The sequence below is a fragment of the Babylonia areolata genome, chromosome 4, assembly GCF_041734735.1.
Source record: "Babylonia areolata isolate BAREFJ2019XMU chromosome 4, ASM4173473v1, whole genome shotgun sequence".
Lineage (NCBI taxonomy): Eukaryota > Metazoa > Mollusca > Gastropoda > Neogastropoda > Buccinidae > Babylonia > Babylonia areolata.
The window spans coordinates 54,063,356-54,075,669 of record NC_134879.1 but is presented as its reverse complement, the minus strand read 5'-3'; the positions used below and the strand labels follow the sequence as shown (position 1 = coordinate 54,075,669).

The 12,314-nt window shown below is 42.1% G+C and overlaps 1 protein-coding gene across 3 annotated transcripts in view; it reads right to left on the bottom strand.

Moving 5' to 3' along the window:
• LOC143281310 (1-phosphatidylinositol 4,5-bisphosphate phosphodiesterase beta-4-like) overlaps positions 1-12,314 on the bottom strand; it is an 88,772-nt gene that overhangs the window by 16,268 nt on the left and 60,190 nt on the right. For all 3 annotated transcript variants that reach the window (XM_076586494.1, XM_076586495.1, XM_076586496.1), the window contains 10 exons: positions 12,163-12,235; positions 11,606-11,709; positions 11,099-11,201; positions 8,976-9,140; positions 7,794-7,893; positions 7,076-7,180; positions 5,901-6,122; positions 3,055-3,289; positions 2,072-2,144; positions 1,010-1,185 (listed from right to left, as the gene is read on the bottom strand). In XM_076586494.1, coding sequence (XP_076442609.1) covers positions 1,010-1,185; positions 2,072-2,144; positions 3,055-3,289; positions 5,901-6,122; positions 7,076-7,180; positions 7,794-7,893; positions 8,976-9,140; positions 11,099-11,201; positions 11,606-11,709; positions 12,163-12,235 — 1,356 coding nt within the window. The remainder of the gene's footprint in view (positions 1-1,009; positions 1,186-2,071; positions 2,145-3,054; positions 3,290-5,900; positions 6,123-7,075; positions 7,181-7,793; positions 7,894-8,975; positions 9,141-11,098; positions 11,202-11,605; positions 11,710-12,162; positions 12,236-12,314) is intronic.

The following is a 12,314-nucleotide window of genomic DNA, read 5'->3' as shown; positions in this document are numbered from 1 at the left end:
GTGAAGCTGGTAAAACTGCTGAGAAACATCACCAGTCTCCAAAATGTTTTGTTTTGTTGAAGCCATATTCTGTTTGAAAAGAAACAGTAGAAGCAGAGACAAAAAGCTGTTCTTTCAAAGAATGGCTGAGGCATCTCTCAGTGATATCATCTGTCAAGACTGTCCTCAATTCTCCAAGGGCTTTGCTAAATGTAATCCTCCAAGGAACTGTTGAGGGTGGGAGACAGAGGGGAAGATAGATATTAAAAAAACAAATAAAAAAAAACAAAAAAAAACAACAACCGGATGGACTAGCAAATTTGTGTAATGGGTGGAAGAACCATCTGCAGAGACCCAAGCTTTTGACACACGACCAGCAGACCTGGAGGAGTAGTTATTCAAAGTGGATTCCCAATATCATGCAAGTAAAAAAACAAATACACGCAACCGTCACCATACAACCCTGCCCCACCCACCTTCCCACCAACCCACCCTTCACCCCCATCCAATACCCAGAGATGCCAACCCCTGTCAAATGTTTGCAGGAACAATCAGGAAATTTGGTAGGAACATTTTGAATTTGGTACGAACACTTGGACTCACATCAGCAAACGGGCACAGACGCTGTTTGACCAAGACACAAGTTGATTTATCCATATTTCCTCTTGTTCGGGAAAACGATTAAGCTGATTGGTCCACCCACTCAGTATCATCATGTAAGATCAAGGTTAGTAGTAACTGCCTGGGCCTCATCATCGATAAGTCTAGAGCACCTGGGTAGATGTTACGACAGGAAAACATGTGACCATGCTATGTACTTGAAAATGAACTCGTCCGAACAATTTTGACGTTGGCATAACGTCCGAACAAACTATAATCGAGCATAACAAAATAGGGCGAAATATCTCTGAGTAGTTCATCAATGCGGTGCCCCAATACACAAGTGAACAAAAATATATACACACAACCATCACCATATAACGTCATCCCCCCACCTACCCCCACACCCTCAAACCCATCCCACACCCACCTCTCCTGCCTGGCCTCCAACTCAGCCAGCTGCATCTGGTGTGCCTCCTCAATGAGCTTAGCCAGCAGTTCGTTCTGCTGCTTGACATGCTCCTTCATCAGCTCATGCTCCTCCGTCACCTGCCTCACCACCAGCTCCGACCACTCCCGCGTCTGGTCCACCACCAGGTCGTGGACCTGTACAACACACCACACACCACGTCATCTGTATAACATCTGTATGTTATCAATCACTTAAAGTAGTCACAATAAATTGTTTGTCTTTTCATTGGGGTTTTACTAGTATAATTTGTGTGTACAGGTATTATCCATTTGTCCAGAAAATACTGTATTTCTGTGTATTACTTGACAAATGTTTGTAATGAACAAGTTGAAAATGTGACAAAAAACAAAACACTGATTTCAAAACAAATATATAAAATTGGAAATCATCATGTGTTTTGTATTCTTCATTCATTTACCTTTCAGAAGATATACACTTTTTTGGGTCTTCTCTCTACTAACAAAACATAAACCTGGTTTTTGTTAAAAAAAAAAAACAAAAAAAAAAAACACCTGGCAAACAGATTTCACTAAAATTTTATTTCCCTGGCAGCAAAAGGGTTAATCAGAGTCTGGGAAAAAAAAAATCGGGCTGGCAAAATTTGAGCCAGCAAAATTAGAGCCTGAAAAATTAGAACCTGCTAAAACTAGGGCCTTTTAGATCAGGACCTGTAAAAGTACAGCTTGTAACTATCTTCAACAATCTTTACATCACCTACAGGCAGATCTGGACAGAGAATAAATATAACCAAGTACCAGAAGATCAGCATTCAACAAACTACAACCACTGTTGTAATGCCCATAATCACTCACATGTGCATGCCTGAAATCTGTCTGAATAACACAGGAAACGAGTGATGAGCGTCAAACGGCAGCCGTCAGTCGGCTCTACCCAGGTAGGCAGCCTGTTATGCAAATGCCCCCGTGTTTGTAAAAGCGCTTAAGAGGTTGGACTTGGAACGAGGATAGGTGCTACATAACTATCCAGATCATTTCAAGAAGTCGTGTCAGAGTGGCTCACCTTTGCCTTGTGGTCAGACACCAGGTTCAGTACAGCTCCTTCTGACTGGGACTTGAGGTCTGTGCTGCTGTCTCTGTACACACACACACACACACACAATCAGATAGAAGAAATTATAATTTTCACACATTTACTCAGTTTTGTTCTAATATTGCACATACACCTCTGTTTTGTTAAATCAGACTATTGTAATTAATCATGAATTCAGCTTTCTGCCGACATGTTGCTCATATTACCTCAACTTCAGTTCCTTTTTTTTTTTTTTTTTTTTTCAAGAACACAAAGCAAACATCACAACCAAAGTTTGAAAGGTTCAACCCCTTGACTGCTGTTGACGAGTACACTCATCAGTAAAAGGCTGCTACCACACTGCGACGAGACACAGCTCTCAGTTCAGGACTGTGAGTCAGCTCTCTGTATTTCGAATACTTCCTCTCTGGACTGTGTTACCTTTGACCAGCAATATAAACCATACCAATGACAAGTATACAAAAAGTAGTAACAGTACTTTTGTCTAATGCCACACCAGTCTCATTTAATTAAGGCTCAGCAGTCAAAGAGTTAATTTTTGTCAACACATGGGGTGATAGATAAAAAGCTCTCTCTTTCTCTCTCTCTCTCTCTCATACACACACACACACAAAGATCTTACCATCTCAGACATAAGATCTTACGATCTCCCTCTTCCCCCCTCTCTCTCATTTACAACGCCCCCACACACACCCCTCACACAAACACATATCATCCCCCCGCGCACACACACACACACACAGATCTTACTATCTAACACATAAGATCTTACAATCTCCCTCTTCCCCGCTCTCTCTCATTTACACTCACCCCCCCCCCCCCCCCCACACACACACAAATTCACACAGATCTTATGATCTCACACATAAGGTCTTACCATCTCTTTCTTCCACCCTCTCTCCCCCCTGCCCCCAACCCCCTATCATCCCCCTGCACACAACCCTCACACAGACCTGTTTTTCTTCAGCTTCTTCTCCACGGACTTCTCTGTGGCCATCTTCTCCTTGTCGTGTGTGGCCACCAGCTTGTCGACGACCGTGCAGTGGGCTCTCTGCATGAGGGCTCGCTCCTTCTGGTGCCGCTTCTTCATCAGCTCCATGTCCTTCTGCTGTTTGCGCAGCAGCTTTATGTACATCTTCTCCCCACACAGCCGCTCCCGAGTCACCGCTTCAAACTTCACGTCCTCACCTGGCATAGCACAGCATTTCAAGTGCTCTAACTTCACGTCTTCACTTGGCATAGCACAGCATTTCAAGTGCTCTAACTTCACGTCCTCACCTGGCATAGCACAGCATTTCAAGTGCTCTAACTTCACGTCCTCACCTGGTATAGCACAGCATTTCAAGTGCTCTAACTTCATGTCCTCACCTGGCATAGCACAGCATTTCAAGTGCTCTAACTTCACGTCCTCACCTGGCATAGCACAGCATTTCAAGTGCTCTAACTTCACGTCCTCACCTGACAAAGCACAGCATTTCAAGTGCTAACTTCACGTCTTCACTTGGCATAACACAGCATTTCAAGTGCTCTAACTTCACGTCCTCACCTCGCATAGCACAGCATTTCAAGTGCTCTAACTTCACGTCCTCACCTGGCATAGCACAGCATTTCAAGTGCTATAACTTCACGTCCTCACCTGGCATAGCACAGCATTTCAAGTGCTCTAACTTCACGTCCTCACCTGGTATAGCACAGCATTTCAAGTGTTCTAACTTCACGTCCTCACTTGGCATAGCACAGCATTTCAAGTGCTTAACTTCACGTCTTCACTTGGCATAGCACAGCATTTCAAGTGCTTAACTTCACGTCCTCACCTCGCATAGCACAGCATTTCAAGTGCTCTAACTTCACGTCTTCACCTGGCATAGCACAGCATTTCAAGTGCTTAACTTCACGTCTTCACCTGGCATAGCACAGCATTTCAAGTGCTTAACTTCACGTCTTCACTTGGCATAGCACAGCATTTCAAGTGCTTAACTTCACGTCCTCACCTCGCATAGCACAGCATTTCAAGTGCTCTAACTTCACGTCCTCACCTGGTATAGCACAGCATTTCAAGTGCTCTAACTTCACGTCCTCACCTGGCATAGCACAGCATTTCAAGTGCTCTAACTTCACGTCCTCACCTGGCATAGCACAGCATTTCAAGTGCTCTAACTTCACGTCCTCACCTGGTATAGCACAGCATTTCAAGTGTTCTAACTTCACGTCCTCACCTGACATAGCACAGCACAGCATTTCAAGTGCTCTAACTTCACGTCCTCACCTGACATAGCACAGCATTTCAAGTGCTCTAACTTCACGTCCTCACCTGGCATAGCACAGCATTTCAAGTGCTCTAACTTCACGTCCTCACCTGGCATAGCACAGCATTTCAAGTGCTCTAACTTCACGTCCTCACCTGGCATAGCACAGCATTTCAAGTGCTCTAACTTCACGTCCTCACCTGGCATAGCACAGCATTTCAAGTGCTCTAACTTCACGTCCTCACCACAAAAGTTGGTTCAGTGTTCAAAGAAGTCTGAGGCAAGGAGATTCATGCACACCATATCTTTACCTTATATGTGCAGATATATATTATCATCATTTATCAGGAATAATCAAGATATATATATAATATTAAAATATCAAATGCTACAGAAACTCTTTTGTCTCATTTTACAGACAACATTTCAATCTTTCTGGATGGAAGTAAAGCATATTTAAAAAAAACAACAACAAACAAACAAAAAAAACAACAACAAAAAAAAACAACAACACCCAATGTTAAACCTTCTTCTCAATCGTCTCAGGTTTTAACATGAAACTAGATAATACACAAATTATTTGGATTGGCTCTAGAGAAAAAAAAAATTCAAGGTTAGGTACATGACCAAACACACACATATATGCACATTCACATATACACATTCTTGCATGCACATACACACGCACCAAACAATAAGTTATAAAGAAGGAAAGAAAGAAACTGCAGGAGCTTACCCAACATTACTCATATGTTTGAGTGGGATTTTACATGAATGACCATTCCCCCCCCCCCCCCCCCCCCCCCCACAATGTAGGCAGCCATATTCCATTTTCAGGGGTGTGCATGCTGGATATGTTTTTGTCTTGTTTTCCCACCACACATGGCATGAATTACAGGATCTATCATGTTAATATTTGATCCTCTGTATATTTACAGACACGATGGAGCATGAGGTAACAGCAGGTCTGGGCTGTTGACCTAGAAGATTAGAAAGAAAAAAAAATCTCTGTCCTTAACCATCCAGGCACCATGAGCGTTGTTTGAACCCTGGACCCTCAGATGGAAAGCCCAACGCTTTAATCAACCACTGGACTGTGGCACCCGCCTGTCAAACCTTCTTCTTCTTCTTCTTCTGCGTTCGTGGGCTGCAACTCCCATGTTCACTCGTATGCATACGAGTGGGCTTTTACGTGTAAGACCGTTTTTACCCCGCCATGTAGGCAGCCATACTCCGTTTTCAGGGGTGTGCATGCTGGGTATGTTCTTGTTTCCATAACCCACCGAACGCTGACATGGATTACAGGATCTTCAACGTGCGTATTTGATCTTCTGCTTGCGTATACACACGAAGGGGGTTCAGGCACTAGCAGGTCTGCACATATGTTGACCTGGGAGATTGTAAAAATCTCCACCCTTTACCCACCAGGCGCCCTCACCGAGATTCGAACCCGGGACCCTCAGATTGACAGTCCAACGCTTTAACCACTCGGCTACTGCGCCCGTCAGCCTGTCAAACCAATTGTCAACACTTGGAAACCAACGCCCTCTCACCCTTCTTCTCATCCTTCTTGGTGTTGGCATTGTTGCCCTGGTTCTGTTGGCCTGCAGTGGGTGTGGCAGTGATTTGTCCGTTGGAGGCGTTCTGCTCATGCCTCCTCACAACCGGCACGTCAGAAATGTCCTTCTCATCGATCCCCATGTCACGCATCTGCTGCTCGCGCTTCTCCGCCGCCGACATGTGCTGGATGGGGGCCGACAGAGCGTTCACAAAATCTGAGGAATACACAATATTCAGAACTTCAACTGGGATGTTGTTATGAATGAAGGCGTCTTTCACATCTCAGCATGTGCACTTACGTTTGTGAAAGCGAAGATATCAAACTATTCACTGCTATATTTAAGTTTGTATGTGAAATTTCAGTTTTTGATTTTTTTTCATGTATTTTCCCTCCTATATTCTGTGTTACACTGACACACTCAGTTACACAAACATGTTTCATTCTGTTCTGTTCTTTTTCTTCATTTTACCTTCACTGACCAAGATTTCAACTAACAAATAATGTTTTACTTTCAAAGACCAAGATTTCTGCTAATTTTGACATGTCTAACTTACAAAACACACTCTTGAAATAGATAAATCCGATGAATAGTCATATTTTTTTTCCTTTCTTTTCCATTTTCTCCTTTCAGTTAGTCACTCTAGCTTAATACAAAGTCCACCATGTGCTTACAGACAATGGAAAAACAAAAGCAAAGTTAATTAACTCTTAATGACCTTATCAAAAAAACAGAATGCAGATTTTCTTAATCTGGATCAATATTTGTATTTCTGTATAACAGCCACAGTTAGCTCACTGGGAGAGAACACACAAACACAAACATTTTATTATATCCAAATGTGTTTATCAATTTGTTTATTTTGTTTAATTATTTCATTACATTTTATGATAATGTTTCAAACGCAAACACACTGTCATATCCTAACGTGTTAATCTATTTGTTTATTTTGTTTAATCACTTTATGACATTTCATGATAATGTTTCAGTCTCTCAACACTTGAACAGCATGCTGGGTTCATGCGAAAGTCAGGCGTTCTCTTGCTTGTTTTCTTTCCAATAATTTATTTTCATTTTTCTATACAGCTGATTTGGTGCCATGTATATGAATCAGTCTGCATGTTTTGACACCACCTTGAAACTGAAACTGGAAAACCTGCCACACTCACCTCGAAACTCCTGTTTTACGTAGGTTTTCAGGATGATGCAACAGAACACTGTAGGAAGTGAGAGAGGGAAGTTGCCTTCAGTCCGCAGTGATATATGACGATAACCTGTAACAAAATAGCATTTCTTCAGTCCCTAGTAAACTTTGTCAATAAAACACTATCATTTACACTGACAGGTTATCATGATACTGAGGTTCAACTGATCTGAGACGGACAACCGATTATTCAGATGATGTTATCTTCTGATCACTTTTGCATGCATGTAAACAATGCATACTTAGTGGATTTTCACACACAAAAACGTTTCCAGTTCTGTCTGTCATTGTTCTCAGTGATGGCCCTTTGGTAAAACAGTCTTTGATAGTCAGTTCTATGGGTGCTGTTTCATATTTGGCGATAATTTCCCTGCTGAGCGGAAATGGGGCCTAGAACCCTGATCACTAGTCAACACAGGATCAGAAATCCAACACCTAACTGACTCTGTCACGGCGCCCTACCCCTCTTTTGTAAGTCTTTGCTATTAACATTCTGCTTGGGTATAGGTCCCATTCTCATTCACTGTATCTGCCTGCATGATTACCAGAAATATGGCGTGGGTTTTTTTTGGGGTTTTTTACAGAAAGAAGCAGGTTTCTGGTCACACAGTTTGAAAAACAATTAGAATTTTTTTTTTTTATTATCTAAATACGAAACATAAACAGAGAGGTTTGGCACTGACCAGCCTGCAGTCCGTCCAGGGGCAGGATGCGCTGACCGATCAGCTTGCCTGTGTCTTCATACACCGCTATCCTGAGAACTGCCAGCTCTGGTAACACCACCTGCACACACACACACACACACACACACACACACAATCACACACACAACACACCACACACACACATACACACACACATTACACACACAATACACCACACACACAGACACACACACAAACACATATCACACACAACACACCACACACACACCACATACATACAATACAAACACACCACACCACACATGCGCAAACACACTAATCATCAATGTAACTTGCTGCAATGATGTAAAGTAGTTCCAGACTATACAGCTATATCACAGGCTGACGTAGTCTGTGACAAGGAGCTGGTTGTTGCCCGCACCCTAACAGTGACTATGTAATAATGCCTTGTGTGGTGTAACAGTACACTGTAACATTCTGGTCCACTACAGCAGAAAAACAGAAAAGTAAAGACAACAGGAAGACAACAATAGAAACACCCTCCCCAGAAATGAAAACCGTGACAGATAAAAGGAAATGTCTAGCTGATTCTCAGAGGGTGGGGTTTAATGAATAAATGACAGTTTCCAGCCTCCCAACAAATTAAGAGCTGTCCAAGCAAAGCCTAAAAAAAACAAACAAAAAAAACAAACAAACACAGAAACAAACCTAACATCTGGAAAGATCAATGCTCAGGTTTCAATATTTTCCACAATGTGTGCATTTACAAATCAATACGATTTGCAAGTCAATAAGAGTAAGCACATTCACATTCAAGATTCAAGATGTCGGGCAGGCCTCAGCTTCCATCTTATACCAACAACATGCATCTGCATGGTTAACTGTAAGTTTGCACGTCGTGATGTCAATGTCAGCATAAAATGTGACATGTCTGGTGACAGGTGACAGTCTCACAACCTTTCCATCTTGGACAGACAAAATGTAAATCTGATTATAGTATATAGTTTTATGAACTGACCTGCCAAATTTCATTATCCTAGAGGTTCAGATATTCTCTAGTATGTTGTGGAATCATGCACGCCCATTTTTAGAGTAAAGCTGCAAAAAGAATACGAAAGCTAGGCGGCATTCCACTTAAGATAATCCAAACGCAAGAGGGTTGAATAACAAACACTGAACACTGCAGACAGCAGAACTGACCTTGCGGAAAACAAAGGGCTCCTCCCCATACACAGGGTTGAGGCCGTTGTTGGGCACCACACGTGTGCGGAACTCGCGGCGTATGGTGTCAGTGGGCAGACCGTACATGTCCACCTCCACATACGTCCCAATCTTCTTGTCAGACAGAAACTGTCCAGACAGCACCTGTCACAGCAAATACTTCACTGATATACTGCCCACTGTCTTCTTACACACTAGTTCACTAACATAATGTCCACTGTCTTCTTACACATTAGTTCACTGACATACTGTCCACTGTCTTCTTACTCATTAGTTCACTGACATACTGTCCTATGTCTTCTTACACACTAGTTTACTGACATACTGTCCAATGTCTTCTTACACACTAGTTTACTGACATACTGTCCACTGTCTTCTTACACACTAGTTCACTGATATACTGTCCAATGTCTTCTTACACACTAGTTTACTGACATACTGTCCACTGTCTTCTTACACATTAGTTCACTGACATACTGTCCATTGTCTTCTTACACACTAGTTTACTGATATACTGTCCACTGTCTTCTTACACACTAGTTTACTGACATACTGTCCAATGTCTTCTTACACACTAGTTTACTGACATACTGTCCACTGGTTTCTTACACACTAGTTTACTGATATACTGTCCACTGTCTTCTTACACACTAGTTTACTGACCTACTGTCCACTGTCTTCTTACACACTAGTTTACTGATATACTGTCCAATGTCTTCTTACACACTAGTTTACTGATATACTGTCCACTGTCTTCTTACACACTAGTTTACTGACATACTGTCCACTGTCTTCTTACACACTAGTTCACTGACATACTGTCCACTGTCTTCTTACACACTAGTTCACTGACATACTGTCCAATGTCTTCTTACACACTAGTTTACTGACATACTGTCCATTGTCTTCTTATACACTAGTTCACTGATATACTGTCCAATGTCTTCTTACACACTAGTTTACTGATATACTGTCCACTGTCTTCTTACACACTAGTTTACTGATATACTGTCCACTGTCTTCTTACACATTAGTTCAATGACATACTGTCCATTGTCTTCTTACACACTAGTTCACTGACATACTGTCCACTGTCTTCTTACACACTAGTTCACTGACATACTGTCCATTGTCTTCTTACACACTAGTTTACTGACATACTGTCCACTGTCTTCTTACACACTAGTTCACTGACATACTGTCCATTGTCTTCTTACACACTAGTTTACTGACATACTGTCCATTGTCTTCTTACACACTAGTTCACTGATATACTGTCCACTGTCTTCTTACACACTAGTTTACTGACATACTGTCCATTGTCTTCTTACACACTAGTTCACTGATATACTGTCCATTGTCTTCTTTACACACTAGTTTACTGACATAATGTCCACTGTCTTCTTAAAACACTAGTTCACTGACACAACAATTAGTACTTCATTTCCAAATTCCATACTGTCCAGTGTCTCTATCTTCTGCATTCATGGACAACAATTCCCACTGATTTGCAAGACTGGGATATAGTTATATGCATGACTGTTCCTTACCCCACAATGTGGTAAGCCATAGTCCATTTTTCAGAGGTGTGCAAGCTGGTTATGTTCTTGTTTCTATAACCCACCAAACGCTGACATGGACAACAGGATTTTTAAGGTGCGTATCTGGTCTTCTACATGTGTATACATGCAAAGGGGGTTCAGGCACTAGCGGGTCTGCACATATGTTGACCTGGGATATCGGAAAAATCTGCACCCTTAATCCAACAGGATTGAACTCAAGAAACTCAGAAGGAATCCAGCACTCTAAACCACTGGGCCACTGCACCTGCTGGTCCAGCATGTAAAAACATTCATGGACCTATTCACAGTACACAACAGTTCACTGACATTCTGTCCAATGTTTAAAAAAACATCCAAGGAACTGACACAGCAAACACTAGTTCATTTCCACAATGTCCAGCGTCATCATCATCATCATCATCATCATCATAAGCATCATTACCATCACCACTACAACTACAACCATCAGCATGATCATCATCATCAGCACTACCACCATCACCACGACCACCACCACCACCACAGACACACAGGTGGCACCTGCACAGAGCAGTGGGCAGCAATGACACCATCCACAGGACTCTCCGAGAAAGGGTCAAAGGTCCTGTCTGGCCGACGCATGAAATCAGGTTTCAGCAGATACCTGGAAAAAAACAACAACAACACAAATAAGCTTTGTAAAGTCATTCAGTGTGTATATGAATCTATACCGTGCTTTAATTGACAAAATTTCAAACTGATTTTATTTACCTTTTTTTCTTTCTTTTCTTTTTTCTTTTTTTAAATGTTAACACCTTTCAATAGTGAAGTTGCAAGCAAGGGCAATCAAACAAGCACACTTGTATCACACAAAAACAGACACACTTCAATATTCACATACATATATGAACACATGTGTGCACACTTGTTGGAATAACACACGTACACACACACACTTACAGACACATATATACACACGCACACAAACATACACAAACACAGAAACATAGACTGCGACACACATACACAAACACACATACAGAAGGGTAAACAGCAGTGTGTACACACCCACAGTTTCCGTTGTACTCAAACTTGCCCTGGTTGAGCTGCATGGCCAGATCTGGGGTCTGGAAATTCAAGGCGACCATCTGGCACCCAGCGTTCCAAAAGATCTAAAAACAGTCACAGTCCATGGTTAAGTTCCAGTTGATTTCTACCTCTCCCTTCAGTTGTTTGTTTGAGTGAGAGCTTGTGTGTGTGTGTGTGTGTGTGTATGCATGTGTATATGTTAGTGTGTGTGTGTGTGTGTGTGTGTGTATTGAGCACGTGTCATTGTGTGTATATGTATGTGTGTGTGAGTGCGTGCGTGCGCATGTGTACGTGTGCGTGTATGAGTGTATGTGTGCGTGTATACATGTATACATGAATATGTAAGTCTGCATGTCCACTTTGATGAAAAAACACAATAACCTGAAAAGCCCACATAGGAAGTCTGCATGTCCACTTTGAAAAAAACAATAACCTGAAAAGCCCACATAGGAAACAGAACAGACATCAAAGTCTCAAACTAAACCAGGACAAAACCGGTCTAACCTGGCACGTGCAAAGAAAACAGGTGTACTGACCTGAGGCAGAAAGTTGCTGGACTCCACTCGGCCTCCCTTGGGATAAATTCTGCTGTTCTGCCGCTTGTTGTAGCTGGGAAGCTAGGTCAAGGAGTTCTTTGGCTTATGCTCTCTCTCTTTTGCTCAACCACACCAAACTCCACACAAGCAAT